This window comes from Rosa rugosa, chromosome 7, assembly GCF_958449725.1.
Source record: "Rosa rugosa chromosome 7, drRosRugo1.1, whole genome shotgun sequence".
Classification (NCBI taxonomy): domain Eukaryota; kingdom Viridiplantae; phylum Streptophyta; class Magnoliopsida; order Rosales; family Rosaceae; genus Rosa; species Rosa rugosa.
Genome location: NC_084826.1, coordinates 10,792,377 through 10,804,523, shown reverse-complemented (window position 1 = coordinate 10,804,523; position 12,147 = coordinate 10,792,377). Strand labels below are relative to the sequence as shown.

At 38.6% G+C, this 12,147-nt stretch overlaps 1 protein-coding gene across 1 annotated transcript; it reads right to left on the bottom strand.

The window, feature by feature from the left end:
* Positions 1-6,444: 6,444 nt before the first annotated feature.
* LOC133720397 (ATP-dependent zinc metalloprotease FTSH 10, mitochondrial-like) lies at positions 6,445-11,394 on the bottom strand. The gene is made up of 8 exons (XM_062146651.1): positions 11,126-11,394; positions 10,789-11,020; positions 10,627-10,686; positions 10,404-10,531; positions 9,322-9,798; positions 8,435-9,202; positions 7,966-8,193; positions 6,445-7,157 (listed from the first exon to the last, which is right to left on the bottom strand). The coding sequence occupies exons 1-8, from the start codon at positions 11,183-11,185 to the stop codon at positions 6,675-6,677; spliced, it is 2,436 nt and encodes an 811-aa protein (XP_062002635.1). The 5' UTR covers positions 11,186-11,394; the 3' UTR covers positions 6,445-6,674.
* Between the last annotated feature and the right edge of the window lie 753 nt (positions 11,395-12,147).

Here is a 12,147-nt window from a genome sequence, read left to right as displayed (position 1 = left end):
AAACTCAGAAAACTCAAAGCTTTACCTTATATGGCGACTTGAGGACCTTTATCGGGGTCTTCACCGGTGATGAGCTCTGTTGACCGCGTCATCGTCGAACCCAAACGGCAGCAGTGAGGATGACTAAGGAGATGATGAGATTCGGCGGGGACTGATATCGGGCGTCGCCGGAGGAATCACTCCTGCGCTGTTAATGGTTTTGGGATCTGAGACTCATCACAGTGTTTTGTTGTTGGGTGGAGAACTGATCGAACCAGAACCAGAGACTTCGATGCAACCAAAGTGGAGAGTCTACAGTTGATCGTTATGGAACATATTAGTTCGACCCGCGTTTTGGTTTTCAAGGAGATTGATCTGAGCCGTTGCATTTCATTTAAAGAAATGGACGGCTGTGCTTGACCCATCCGCAAATTAACTATAGCAAGGACGTCCTCTTTGGAACCTTGCTATATATATATATCCAGAGCGAAGCTTCGCTTTGAAATTAAAGTGCGTATTTAGAGTTTAGGGTCACTTTTCGGTCGCATATCCACATCTCGACCGTTCAGTTTTTAGGTACTAATGTATAGATCATCTTTGCAAATTTTCAGCCAAATTGATGATCGTTAAGGCATTGATACCTGCCTTAAAGCTAGTACGGTTCAGATTGGACAGATTTAGTTCGTCCATTGGTTTTATCGAGTTAGATACCTTAACGATCATCAATTTGGCTGAAAATTTGCAGAGATGATCTATACATTAGTACCCTAAACTCTAAACGGTCGAGATGTGGATATGCGACCGAAAAGTGACCCTAAACTCTAAATGCGCATTTTAATTTCAAAGCGAAGCTTCGTTCTGGATAAAATCTCTCTCTCTCTCTCTCTCTCTCTCTCTCTCTCTCTATATATATATATATATATATATATATATATATATATATATATATATATATATATAACTTTGCTCAGGTGCGGATATCCGCACCTAAGAAAAAAGGTACGGATTTCCAGTTTTGACCTACTTTTCGATCATATTTTCACATCTTAACTGTTCAGTTTTTAGGTCCTAATGTATAGATCACCTCTGCAAAATTTCAGCCAAATTGGTGATCGTTAAGGCATCAAAAACTGCAATTTACACGAACGAACCGAATCTGCTGAACCGGAACTGTTCGTGTACATTGTTGTAAATTGCAGTTTTGGATGCCTTAACGATCACCAATTTGGCTGAAATTTTGCAAAGGTGATCTATACATTAGGACCTAAAAACTGAACGGTTAAGATGTGAAAATATGATCGAAAAGTGGGTCAAAACCTAAAATCCGTACCTAAGAAAAACTGCGGACGTCCGCAGTGGAGAAGCGTTGTGTGTGTGTATATATATGTATATATTACACACACAGTTATAGGACGTATCTAATAACTAAATTTTTCTCTACTAAACTCACAATTCTGAGAGAGTACCGCTACCAATTTTTGTTGAAAATTTTATGATTTAAAATTAAAATTTATTTTATTTATTTTTTTATTTATTTATTGTGGGAGTTATTTTCAATATTATCTTCATTATTTTATTTATAATTTTAACCGTTTTCTATATTATTATGTAATGATTATTTGACCGTTATATAGTTTATGAGGCTAATTATGGTGATAAGAAAGTGTGGCCTATATAAAGGGGTGCATGGCTAGAGTTGGAAGGCATATGGTTGGAAGGCACTTGTGGTTGGATTACATATCGATGTGGGCAAACATACATGTGTGAGAGTATTTGAGGGATCGGTTCATCGGTTGTGAGAGACAATCCACCATAGTGCAACCACTCTAACATAACACCCTGTATATCCACCTAAAGTCCTCTTCCATATTATACATATATCTATTTTAAATATACACCGTTTTGAGTGCACGGGTGATTAAGGTTCAATGGGGCTTCTTAGCTGCACGACGAAGCTCGAAGAGTTGTTGTATCTTGGGGGAAGTTCGTCATTCAACCCTGTGCAGTAGGGGACGAATCTTCTTTTGGGACAGTGCGCTTGCACGTCTCGACTCAATATGTTTTCCTATATAAATCTATATATTATATTATTTTCTTACTTTATTTTATTTTCTTATCTATATAATTATTCTTATTTCTCAAGATATTACCATATTATTTTGTGTTTTTATTTTACAGAAATTCCATTCCATATCTTTTACAACAATTTTAGCTCAAATAAAGTTATTGTAATTAGAAAATTACTATTAACATTTCTAAGAGAGTATTTTGCCATAATTTCGTGATTAGAAAATTACTAAGAGCATCTCCAACAGTTTCCTCATAATTTCTCTATTATAAGGAAGCAAAAATTAAAATCTCTAAAAAAATTTCTGCTCCAACTCCAACAGATTCTCTATTTTACAGATTCCATAACTATTCCCTAAATCCTTCCCTAAAATTTTATAGATTGCTGTAAATATAGAGAATTTTGTTTTCTCTCTCATCACTATCTCTATTTTAAGAATAATTATAGGAAATCTGTTGAAGCAAAACAGCCAAACTTTTCCCTAAAATGGAGAAAAATTAAGATATGGGGAAACTGTTGGAGTTACTCTAATAACACTTTTGAGAGAGTATCATACTATCATATCAATTTTGAATTTGTTAAAACAAGTCTGTGGAAACCACATTCATTTCAACTCAAATGAGAGAAATATCAATAGCTACATGCCTACATGTAAACCATTCACGAGAACTAGATGAATTAAAGATTTTGACTAATATTCTCAAATCTCAACCCTAACACGTGCCTGGTTAATTGAGTTGGGTGGAGGATTGCTTCCTATCTCAATAGAAATGATTGAGCTATTGTACATTTTGTACTTCATGCAAAGCTTAATTATTTAGTAATTAATACATTGGTACCTTACACTATCAAATACTCAAATAGAAGTTTTTTCTTTGATTAATCAAACATGCAACGATTATGAAAGAGGAGCTAGATCCACACTTATATTTAATTAATCCACCAATTATAATTGAGAGAAGTACTTCCCCAAACTTTGATAGTTGGGGTTGGTAGGTCATAATATTCATAATTATATACCACATATGTGTTGTTTTGTGCAACTGCTAATTATTTTGTGCATGGCACCAAACCTTACGATGTGCTTCTACAAGATAATGCATAACAACTAATGATCATCTCCACCATTCAATTTCTAATAATGTGTTAAATAGGACTGTTTATGTGTCACAGATCGAAAATAATACTGCTGATTGGACCACCATATATAATTAATTGGCAGCTAAATTCCCATTATGTTGTTGTGGTCATACACATTTAGAACCACACATATTGGTCAGTTATTCCAAGTACCATTACCCTAAAACACAAGTAATATAATGCCAAGTTATCCACATTATACACTTCTCAATCCCATGCCATCACGGCAAATCTCAATTGTTTGGAGGAGAACAACTAGCTAGTTAAGTTGTGGTGATAGAAGATAGAGAATTTTGTTAAAAGTAGATAAGTTTTGATTCTCTCTAAAACTTATTCGAAAGAACAATCATAACCCCAGTAAAACTTTGAATAAGTACTAGCTAGCTAGTTGGTCCCCACAAATTATTGGTACTGAGGGATGACTAGAAGTGTTCGCCGGTACTTGAAAGATGAATTTCGGCTATCTCAGTTCTAATTTCTAAAACCTACTGAGAAGATTCCATCACGAAATTGGCTTCTCTGCTATAACTATAATTTGCTAGAAAAAAAAGTGCATCATCTGGCCCTTAAAACTTCTTGATGTTTCTTGATGTGACATCAGCTGACCCTTAAAACTATATCTGACGGTTGTGATAGAATCCAAGCAAATTATAGCATGTCATATTATAGCAGAGAAGCCAAGTCCACCCCCCCTACGAATTATTGGTAATGAGTTGGGATGATCGGTACTACTAGACTTGTTTGCTTTCCAACAAGGAGGCCATTTAGTGTTGGGATTTTGACAATACCTCTTTAATTTTTAGGCCAAAAGTGAAAGGCGTTTGTCCATTTATGATTCTCTAGGTACTCAATCAACTGGCTCCAATCATTCCAAAATATCCTCTATTACACTACAGCTATCATGCATGCATACATAGATGGAGTTCCATGTATCCAACTCGTAAGTACTAACAAAAAGCCAAATGCCAGTACTACTATTGACCCTCAACTCCTCAAGTTCATTGTCACCCTCTCTTTGTTTAGCTCACTATAGATCGAAGAAGATATTCTTCAATCACTGGGTTTGTTTATTTCCTGAGAAGGTAGATCAATCCGCCTGCTGCTTGCTGCTGAGAAACTAAAGCCCAGTGTGTTAGTAGTTACAGGATCGATCAAAAACGGAATCAAATTCAGAATAGAAATAATGAGTTTCATTGATGAGTTGAGAGACCAGTCAGAAACCCTAGTGTACTAGTTACGTTTAGGATTTAGTGAGTGAAGGGTCGTCGTTAATCTTATAGAGTAAAATCCTGCGACATGTTTGAGTATATTACAGCACGGTCGCCGCATATATTGATTACCAGTTTACCACCAAGCTCGAAACTTGCTTTTACTTTAGCTGAAAGGGCCAAAGTAAAAAAGATGGTAAACAGTTAAACCAGCTGTTTGCATTTCCTGTGAGGCTGTGAGCTCAACTCATCGATCACAATCGACCTACTTGTAAAGAAGGAGTCTGAGTCTCTCTCGCAAGTGATTTTTAATTTATAAAGGAGCGTGTAGGTAGCATTTGTCGGAAAACCCACTAAAATAAAGAGAAGGAGAAAGCAACAAAGCCCTATAGTCAGAATCAATCACCAGTTCACTTCCCCAAAGATGCTTGAAAATGACTGCCCCCAGCTTCCTTCCCTAGATTCAAAAGAGAGAGACAAAATATGGTACCACCGTCCATCACTCCTCCTCCATCGAATGATACCGGTGCTTTTCTTATCAGTCATTTCCTCGGTATACTATATGCCTTGTGTCCCAAGATCATTCGAGCCCTAGGGCTTATTTAGCCGCCCTAGCTAGCTAAATGTGAACAATGGATCGTGCTCGAGGTTCGCTGGGACTGAGGAGATATCCCGTACGTCATGAATTGTAAGCTTGAGGCATCGAGTCATGGATCTAGAACGTAACCCTAGACATTAATTAAGTTCTGGTGGAGTCACAATGGGATCAATCGAATTTCAACTTCCTTTTCTTTCATGATCTTGAGTGAATACGCAATTTTACGTTTTTACCTAGATTTTGGATCGCTTCTTTAGTGACAAAAAAAAAAAAAAAAAAGTGATGTGTTTAAAGAAATGCCTACACGAGGCATTACGTAAAACCCAAGAGAAAGGTTCAATTTCATCATCTTATTTATTAGGTCACATTTCTCCAAGTGCAAAACCCAGCATCAAAATCGACCTCTTAGAGCAAGTGCACCCGTAGTCAAGAAATGTCAAAGTCGAGAAGTCAAGAATTCGACCAGTCAAGCTACTATTCACTGCCACTGGACATGGGTTTGCACCCGTTGTTTTTCTTGCCCGGTCAACACTGTTCACCTTTTCACTGTTTAATTGTAAGCCGTAGGATTGCCCATTTAATTGAAATGAAGGACTGAGATTTCATGACCGTTGGATCAGAATTCAAAGCATATATATACATGTTAATTGTAAGCCGTAGGATTGCATCTTTAATTGAAATGGAGGGCTGAGATTTCATGACCGTTGGGATCAGAATTCAAAGCCTCCAACGGGTCTCTTCCACGTGGTCTGCAGCTGCCGGCCCATGCATGTCGCTACGCGACAAGCGCGTTTCTTCAGTCTTTCAACAATTGCGGCGCCACACGTCAACGGGTTGTCCCTCACTTCCCAAGCTGGCGCGTCTCCTTCTCCCCTGAAGAGCTGACGTCGCCCACGTTCCCTTGCAGACTTCCTTCTCCAAACTCAAAGCCTGTTTGTTGCCTGGTCATGAAATTAGTCATGGGAATGACTAATTTCTTGGCTGTAGTCAAGAAGGAGTCAGTTTTGCCCGGCCAAAAAACCACCGGTGCAAGTATGAAAATTGCTCTCAAGGTCACCACATCAGATTTTTCTTGACTATGACTATGACTATGACCTCCGGTGGACTTGCTCTTAGATCTTGGATTCATTGGTAGAGTCAACGATTCCAAGTTGAAGCTCTGGATTGTCGCTCAAGGCCCAAATTCTAAACCTTGAAGGAGCCTGAGACTTGGTGTTCAGAATCTTATATTTTGTATGATTTACCAACAAAAATTCGCTGCTAAATGTTTATTCTGCGAAATTTTAAGTTCAAAAAATTAATTATATGCAAGTCTCATATTGGATTAACAATTAATAAATTAGGGGAACATTATTACCCCTAATAATTCGTCCACAAAAGACGGATTCAGGAAGGACCTTGATTAGTGAAAGATTTCATAAGCATTCAAACAAAGAAACATGACTAAAGTGTTTTCAAGACAGTCTGAAAGATATTTCTAATTTTCTAGGAACTAAAACTGTGTTATACAATACCTTCTATTTTTAAAAACAAGAAAGTATAGATGGATCTCGGAATAAATGACACTTTTGTATATATACAAAGCTTTTACAATCGGTTAGAATAAAGAGGCAGCCTCTAAACAGAAGGTACAGAACTTCATTTTATATAAACATGATCATCTCTTGTAAGGCTCTAATCACTATGCAGGCACAGCATCTGGTTGAAGAGGTGGTGACCGACCATCCTTCACATCCTTACCCTCAGTGGTTGTCTCTTTAGCCTCCTTATCTTCTTCTTCTTGGAACCCTTGCTTGAATATATCATAATTTGTGGGCTCCTCCGACTTCCATGGGCGCTCTCCCAAGACTCGAATCAAGTCTTCTTGGTGTAGGACCTCCTTTTCCAGCAACAGCTCTGCAATCTGTCCTACGTGCTCCTTGTGCTCCTCTATCAGCTCAATAGTGCGGGTATATGCTTTGGCAACCCATTCTCTAACTTCACTGTCAATTATTGCACCAGTCTTACTACTGTAAGGCTTCGTCATCTCAAATTCATCCCTTTGAGGAAAAGAAAGAAGGCCCACTTTGTCACTGAAGCCATATACTGCAACTTGGGCATATGTCATTTTGGTCACTTTCTCCAAGTCGTTCTGTGCTCCAGTTGAAATCTTCCCCAACAAAACCTACTCCAACAGTAAAAGTTAAAACCACATTATGTAAGTTAATGATTCAAATCGGAAGTCAGTTGACATAATCTAAAAAGATGTAACGATGCCTTTTGTGTTCAAACTAAAATGAGGGCATACCACAACTACTAGATATAGGGGCTGATTATGCAAAACCAGCCACAATGTTTGTCTGTTCTAAACAGCAAAATAACATGTACATCACAGATTTTAAGCATTTTTCTATTCAAATTATGATGAACAGATTATAGACATGTGCACAAAGTTCAATAAGAGAGAGCTTTCCCCGCTCAGTTCTGAGAACTACTAAGAACACCTCAATATAGTTTTGTAAACTTCAACTTTTGAGTCTACAGGGCATATGCTTGATCATTTTATAACAAGTAAAATAATTGAGAACAGACTAGAACAAACAAATTTTAGTTACAAACTACTCGGATATTGCATGAAACTGGGGCCATTAGTTAGGCATATAGGGAAATGGTTTCATGAAAAAAAACACACCAATTTGGCATTCACTATTAGAAGTCTATGGTTTGTTAGTACCAAGGTGACATTTTAAGAATTTTATACAACCTACTTCAATCCCATTCATCATACTTCGATGAGAGATAAACCAGGCTAAACCTTGCATAACCTTTAAGAGTTAAAACTAAACCCCAATAAGTTCAGTCTCCATACGAGTATTGGGAAAGGAGCATCCAATAAGCACCATTCTTGAATCAAGAACTTTCTACCTTTAATTTGATTATTTCTCTACTTGCTGATTAAAAACGTTCTGGATAAGTAGAGACAGTAACTTCACCTCTTCAGAAGCTCGACCACCAAGGGTCATGCATGTCATATCAAAAAGCTGCTCTTTGGTCATAAGAAGATTTTCATTGGGAACATACTGAGCAAACCCCAGTGCTGCAGTGCCACGTGGAACAATAGTTACTTTAAGTAAAGGTTCTGCATGTTCTAAGAACCAACCAGCAACAGCATGGCCAGCTTCATGGTAAGCAACAGTCCGTCTTTCCAGCTTGCTTATTACCTACATAAAGAACCCAGTAAATGTTTCAATATCTTGATAAAGAATATAGACACCCTCTGGTGTTCGAATAGTTGTCTACAATTATTAGGTAGTTCAGTACAACCTTAGAATTGCTGATACCACATAAAGTATCTCACTTTCAGGTCCATACCAACTCTTCTAATACTTGGCTATTACTGTTTGAATCATAAAGGAGCTAAGCTAACAACAACAAAGGTTAACATGCAGTGGCAACATATACCTTGTTCTTCTTTTCAAGACCGCCAATTACCCGATCGATAGCTGCCTCAAAATGTTTCATTGTGATCTTCGCACTCTCATTCCTTGCAGCAATCAAGGCAGCTTCATTGCAGACATTTGCTATATCTGCTCCAGCGAATCCAGGAGTCAGAGCAGCAAGTCTCTCTGAGTAATGGGATGGTTCGCGATCTAATTTGAGCTTTTTCAGATATATCTGAAAAATCTGGTTACGACCTTTAATGTCTGGTTTATCAATAGTAATTTGACGGTCAAACCGACCAGGCCTCAAGAGTGCTTTATCGAGAATATCAGGCCTATTGGTCCCAGCAAGTACAACAACTCCAGCAGTTGTTCCAAATCCATCCATTTCTACAAGCAATTGATTGAGAGTACTTTCTCGCTCATCATTGCCACCTGAAAAGCCTCCACGCCCTCTTGCCCGGCCAATCGCATCAATCTCATCAATAAATATTATACTAGGTGCACATTGTCTTGCCTCTTGAAATAAACTCCGAACCCTTGATGGCCCAACACCAACAAACATTTCCATAAAATCCGAACCAGATATAGATAGAAATGGCACCCCAGATTCACCTGCAGTTGCCTTTGCAATAAGAGTTTTTCCAGTTCCGGGAGGGCCAACAAGAAGGGCACCTTTTGGAATTTTTGCTCCCAATTCCTCATATTTCTTAGGGTTCTTGAGAAAGTGCACAAATTCCATAATTTCTTGCTTAGCCTCATCACAGCCAGCTACATCTTTAAAGAAAACCTGAAGCGGAAAAGGAACATAATATCATTATTGTACATAACTGAGTTTAAGTTTCACCTCCTTACTATGACAAGAGATCTAGTGAAGACAAACAGAAGTAAAAGAAATGCATACTTAACCTTGTTTTTGGCATTCTTATCCACTTTTGTTATCTGTGCTTTTCCTATATTGAATATTCCTCTCCCACCTTTTCCACCTGTGCCACCAATACCAGGCATTTTTCGCCCCATGAACCAAAGAGCTCCCAAAAGCAACATTGTTGGCGCATACTTCATCAGCTCTTGGAACCAATTGATTTGCGCTACATAAATTACAGGAACAAAATCATGACGGTCAATCCCTAAAGCTTCTTGGGCTTCCTCCAATTTTTCCTCAAAAGAGTCAACACTCCCAATGTTAAAATAGTACTTGTACTGGCTCAAATTTCCTCCGGAAGGAGAACTGTTTTCAGGTCCCTTGACAAAATCATCACTACTCACATCTTGAGTGCGTGGGGAGCTTCTCACAAACACTTTTGCAACTGATTTATTTGCCACTTCAATGTGATCCACCAACCCAGGTTCAAGTAGCTTGTTTTTAAATTCTTGGAAACTTATCTGAGAAAAATAGCATGATGCTTAACAGAACAAATAAGGCAAATAAAATGGAGAAAAATAAGCCATAGAGAATGAAAATAAAAAAAGAGAAGGTATGATGGTTCCATGATTGCAGAGAGAAACTCAAAGTATTAATGTCAAAAATACTTTATCACAAACTAACTACAGCATCAAATGATGCTCAAATCAGTTTGTCAGGGGACTTAATAGCAGTGAATGGCTAGGTTATGATTACTTGTTCAGCACATGACCGGCATGAAGTTAGTTCCCACTCACTGACTTTAAGAAGCACTAGTGTCTAAATAACATTTGTGCCTTGTGATTTAGTTCCGCTCTTTCAGCACAAATGCAATAGAATGACATTAGTCTAGAATGTATGCACACCATTAAATCATTCTAAGCCCCCAACACAGAAATCCTCAAGAGTCATGGTGAGTAATGCAACAACATTTCCCTAGTCCCAACAACAAGAACGTAATAACGCGCCGGAAATCAACTACTATCTAGTTAAGAGAATAAACCGTTATGCACAAACACAGTGACCTTAAGCAACCTATCCACCTATTCAACACTAGTAAAGCAATTGCTCTAAGAGTAGTGATTGCCTGCTTCTGCTTCTGAGGAGTAAGGAATAACGATATGAAAATAAATCCCATGAACAATAAAGGAGTGATTAAATCTTGAATCTGCTTTGAAAAATTTCCCTGGGTATTCCCTTGATCACCAGCACCTTCTGAAAAAGAAAATTTGAAACTAATGAGGCAGAGTAACATAATGTTTAGCACTTGCTCAAAACACACATAACTGAAAACAGAAAATTTCTTTCACCTTTCGACCCGGATTTCTGATCATTCCCTTTCTTATCTTTCGGATAATAATTCTCGTAATCTAAACAACAGCCATTAAACAATATACAAACATAAATACACTACGCAAAGCATCAAAATACATAAACAAAGAGAACCTTTTCCTGCAAAAAAAACGTCTTACTTTTCTTCCCAGGCCTTTCGCTGGAGAACAGGCGACGAATCCTAGGGTTTGCAAGAGCCGATTTCAAATTAGACATGTAGGTATTCGAAACGAGCTGCTTTCCAGCTCCACTATAAGTTAAATACCCCCTCAGAAGCCCTAACCCGCCGGAAATGCCCGCATTGCCGCCAAGCGGCGTCGGCGGTTCGTGCCTAAGCGCAGCTCTTCCATTATAATTAACCCAAATTACGTTCTACACAGCAAAAAAATCGACTTCATCAAACAAAAAAAGGAAGAAATTTATTGCAAATTTTGTAAAAAGAGAGATGATTTCTTTGTTTGATAAGGTGTTTCTCACCTTTTGGAACGCGGAACGAGCCGAGCGAGAGAGCAGGCGTCCGCCGCTGGAGAAAATCATCGTGCTGAGAATCGTAGAGAGAGAGAGAGACGGCGGTGGTTTTGAAACCCTAGATAGAGCTTACGGCGCCGTTTCGTTAATTTCAGCTAGAAGGTTCTGAGAACGGGAAGAGAGAGAGAAACGGGGTCACCGGAATGAGGACAGAGCCGGAGAAAAGAGAATTTCGTTTCATAAAACCAGAAACCGCCTCGTCCTTTTGGTGAGGAAATTACGTGATACCCTTGATTATGGGATAGACCGATAGACTCAGGGCTGGGCATTTAGCCCGAAAACCCGAAAATTGGCCCGAAACCGGCCCAAACGGTCCGGGCTTTAAAAAATAATTTCATAGTTTTGCAAGGCCCGGCCCGAAAGCAATATAAACGGTCCGAGCCCGGGCCTAAGAAATCAGAAAAAAAAAAAAGCCCGAAGGCCCGTTTACTAACATTTTCTATTAATTATTATATAATTAAAGCTATTACCCTACTGTCTCTCTTCCTCTTTTCACTGCCGCACACTCTCCTCTTCCTCTTCTTCTTCTTCTTCTCTCATCGACTCATCTCCTCTCTTATTCTTTGTTCATCTCTTCTTTTCTCCTCTTCTTCTTCTTCTTCTTCTTCTTCTTCTCTCATCGACTCATCTCCTTTCTTATTCTTTGTTCATACCTTCTTTTTCTTCTTCTAGCTATGACTTTCGTCATCTTAGATACTCAAGTTTTCATTTCTATTTATCCATACCTCAAATTTCAGTTCATGAGTTGATGTAAACAGAGTTGCAGATCGGGAAGTTTCAGTTTCCATATCTTAGATCAAGATGGTGCAACATGATGTTCCAAATCTCAAGATGGTGCAACAGGCCCGAAAACCCGAGAAACCCGATCCGGAAAACAAGGTCCAGTCTCTCTCCGATCTCGACTTTCGGAAAGCTTGATCTGAGACCGACCCGAAAACTTCGGGCTCGGTCCCGAGCTTGGCAATATGACC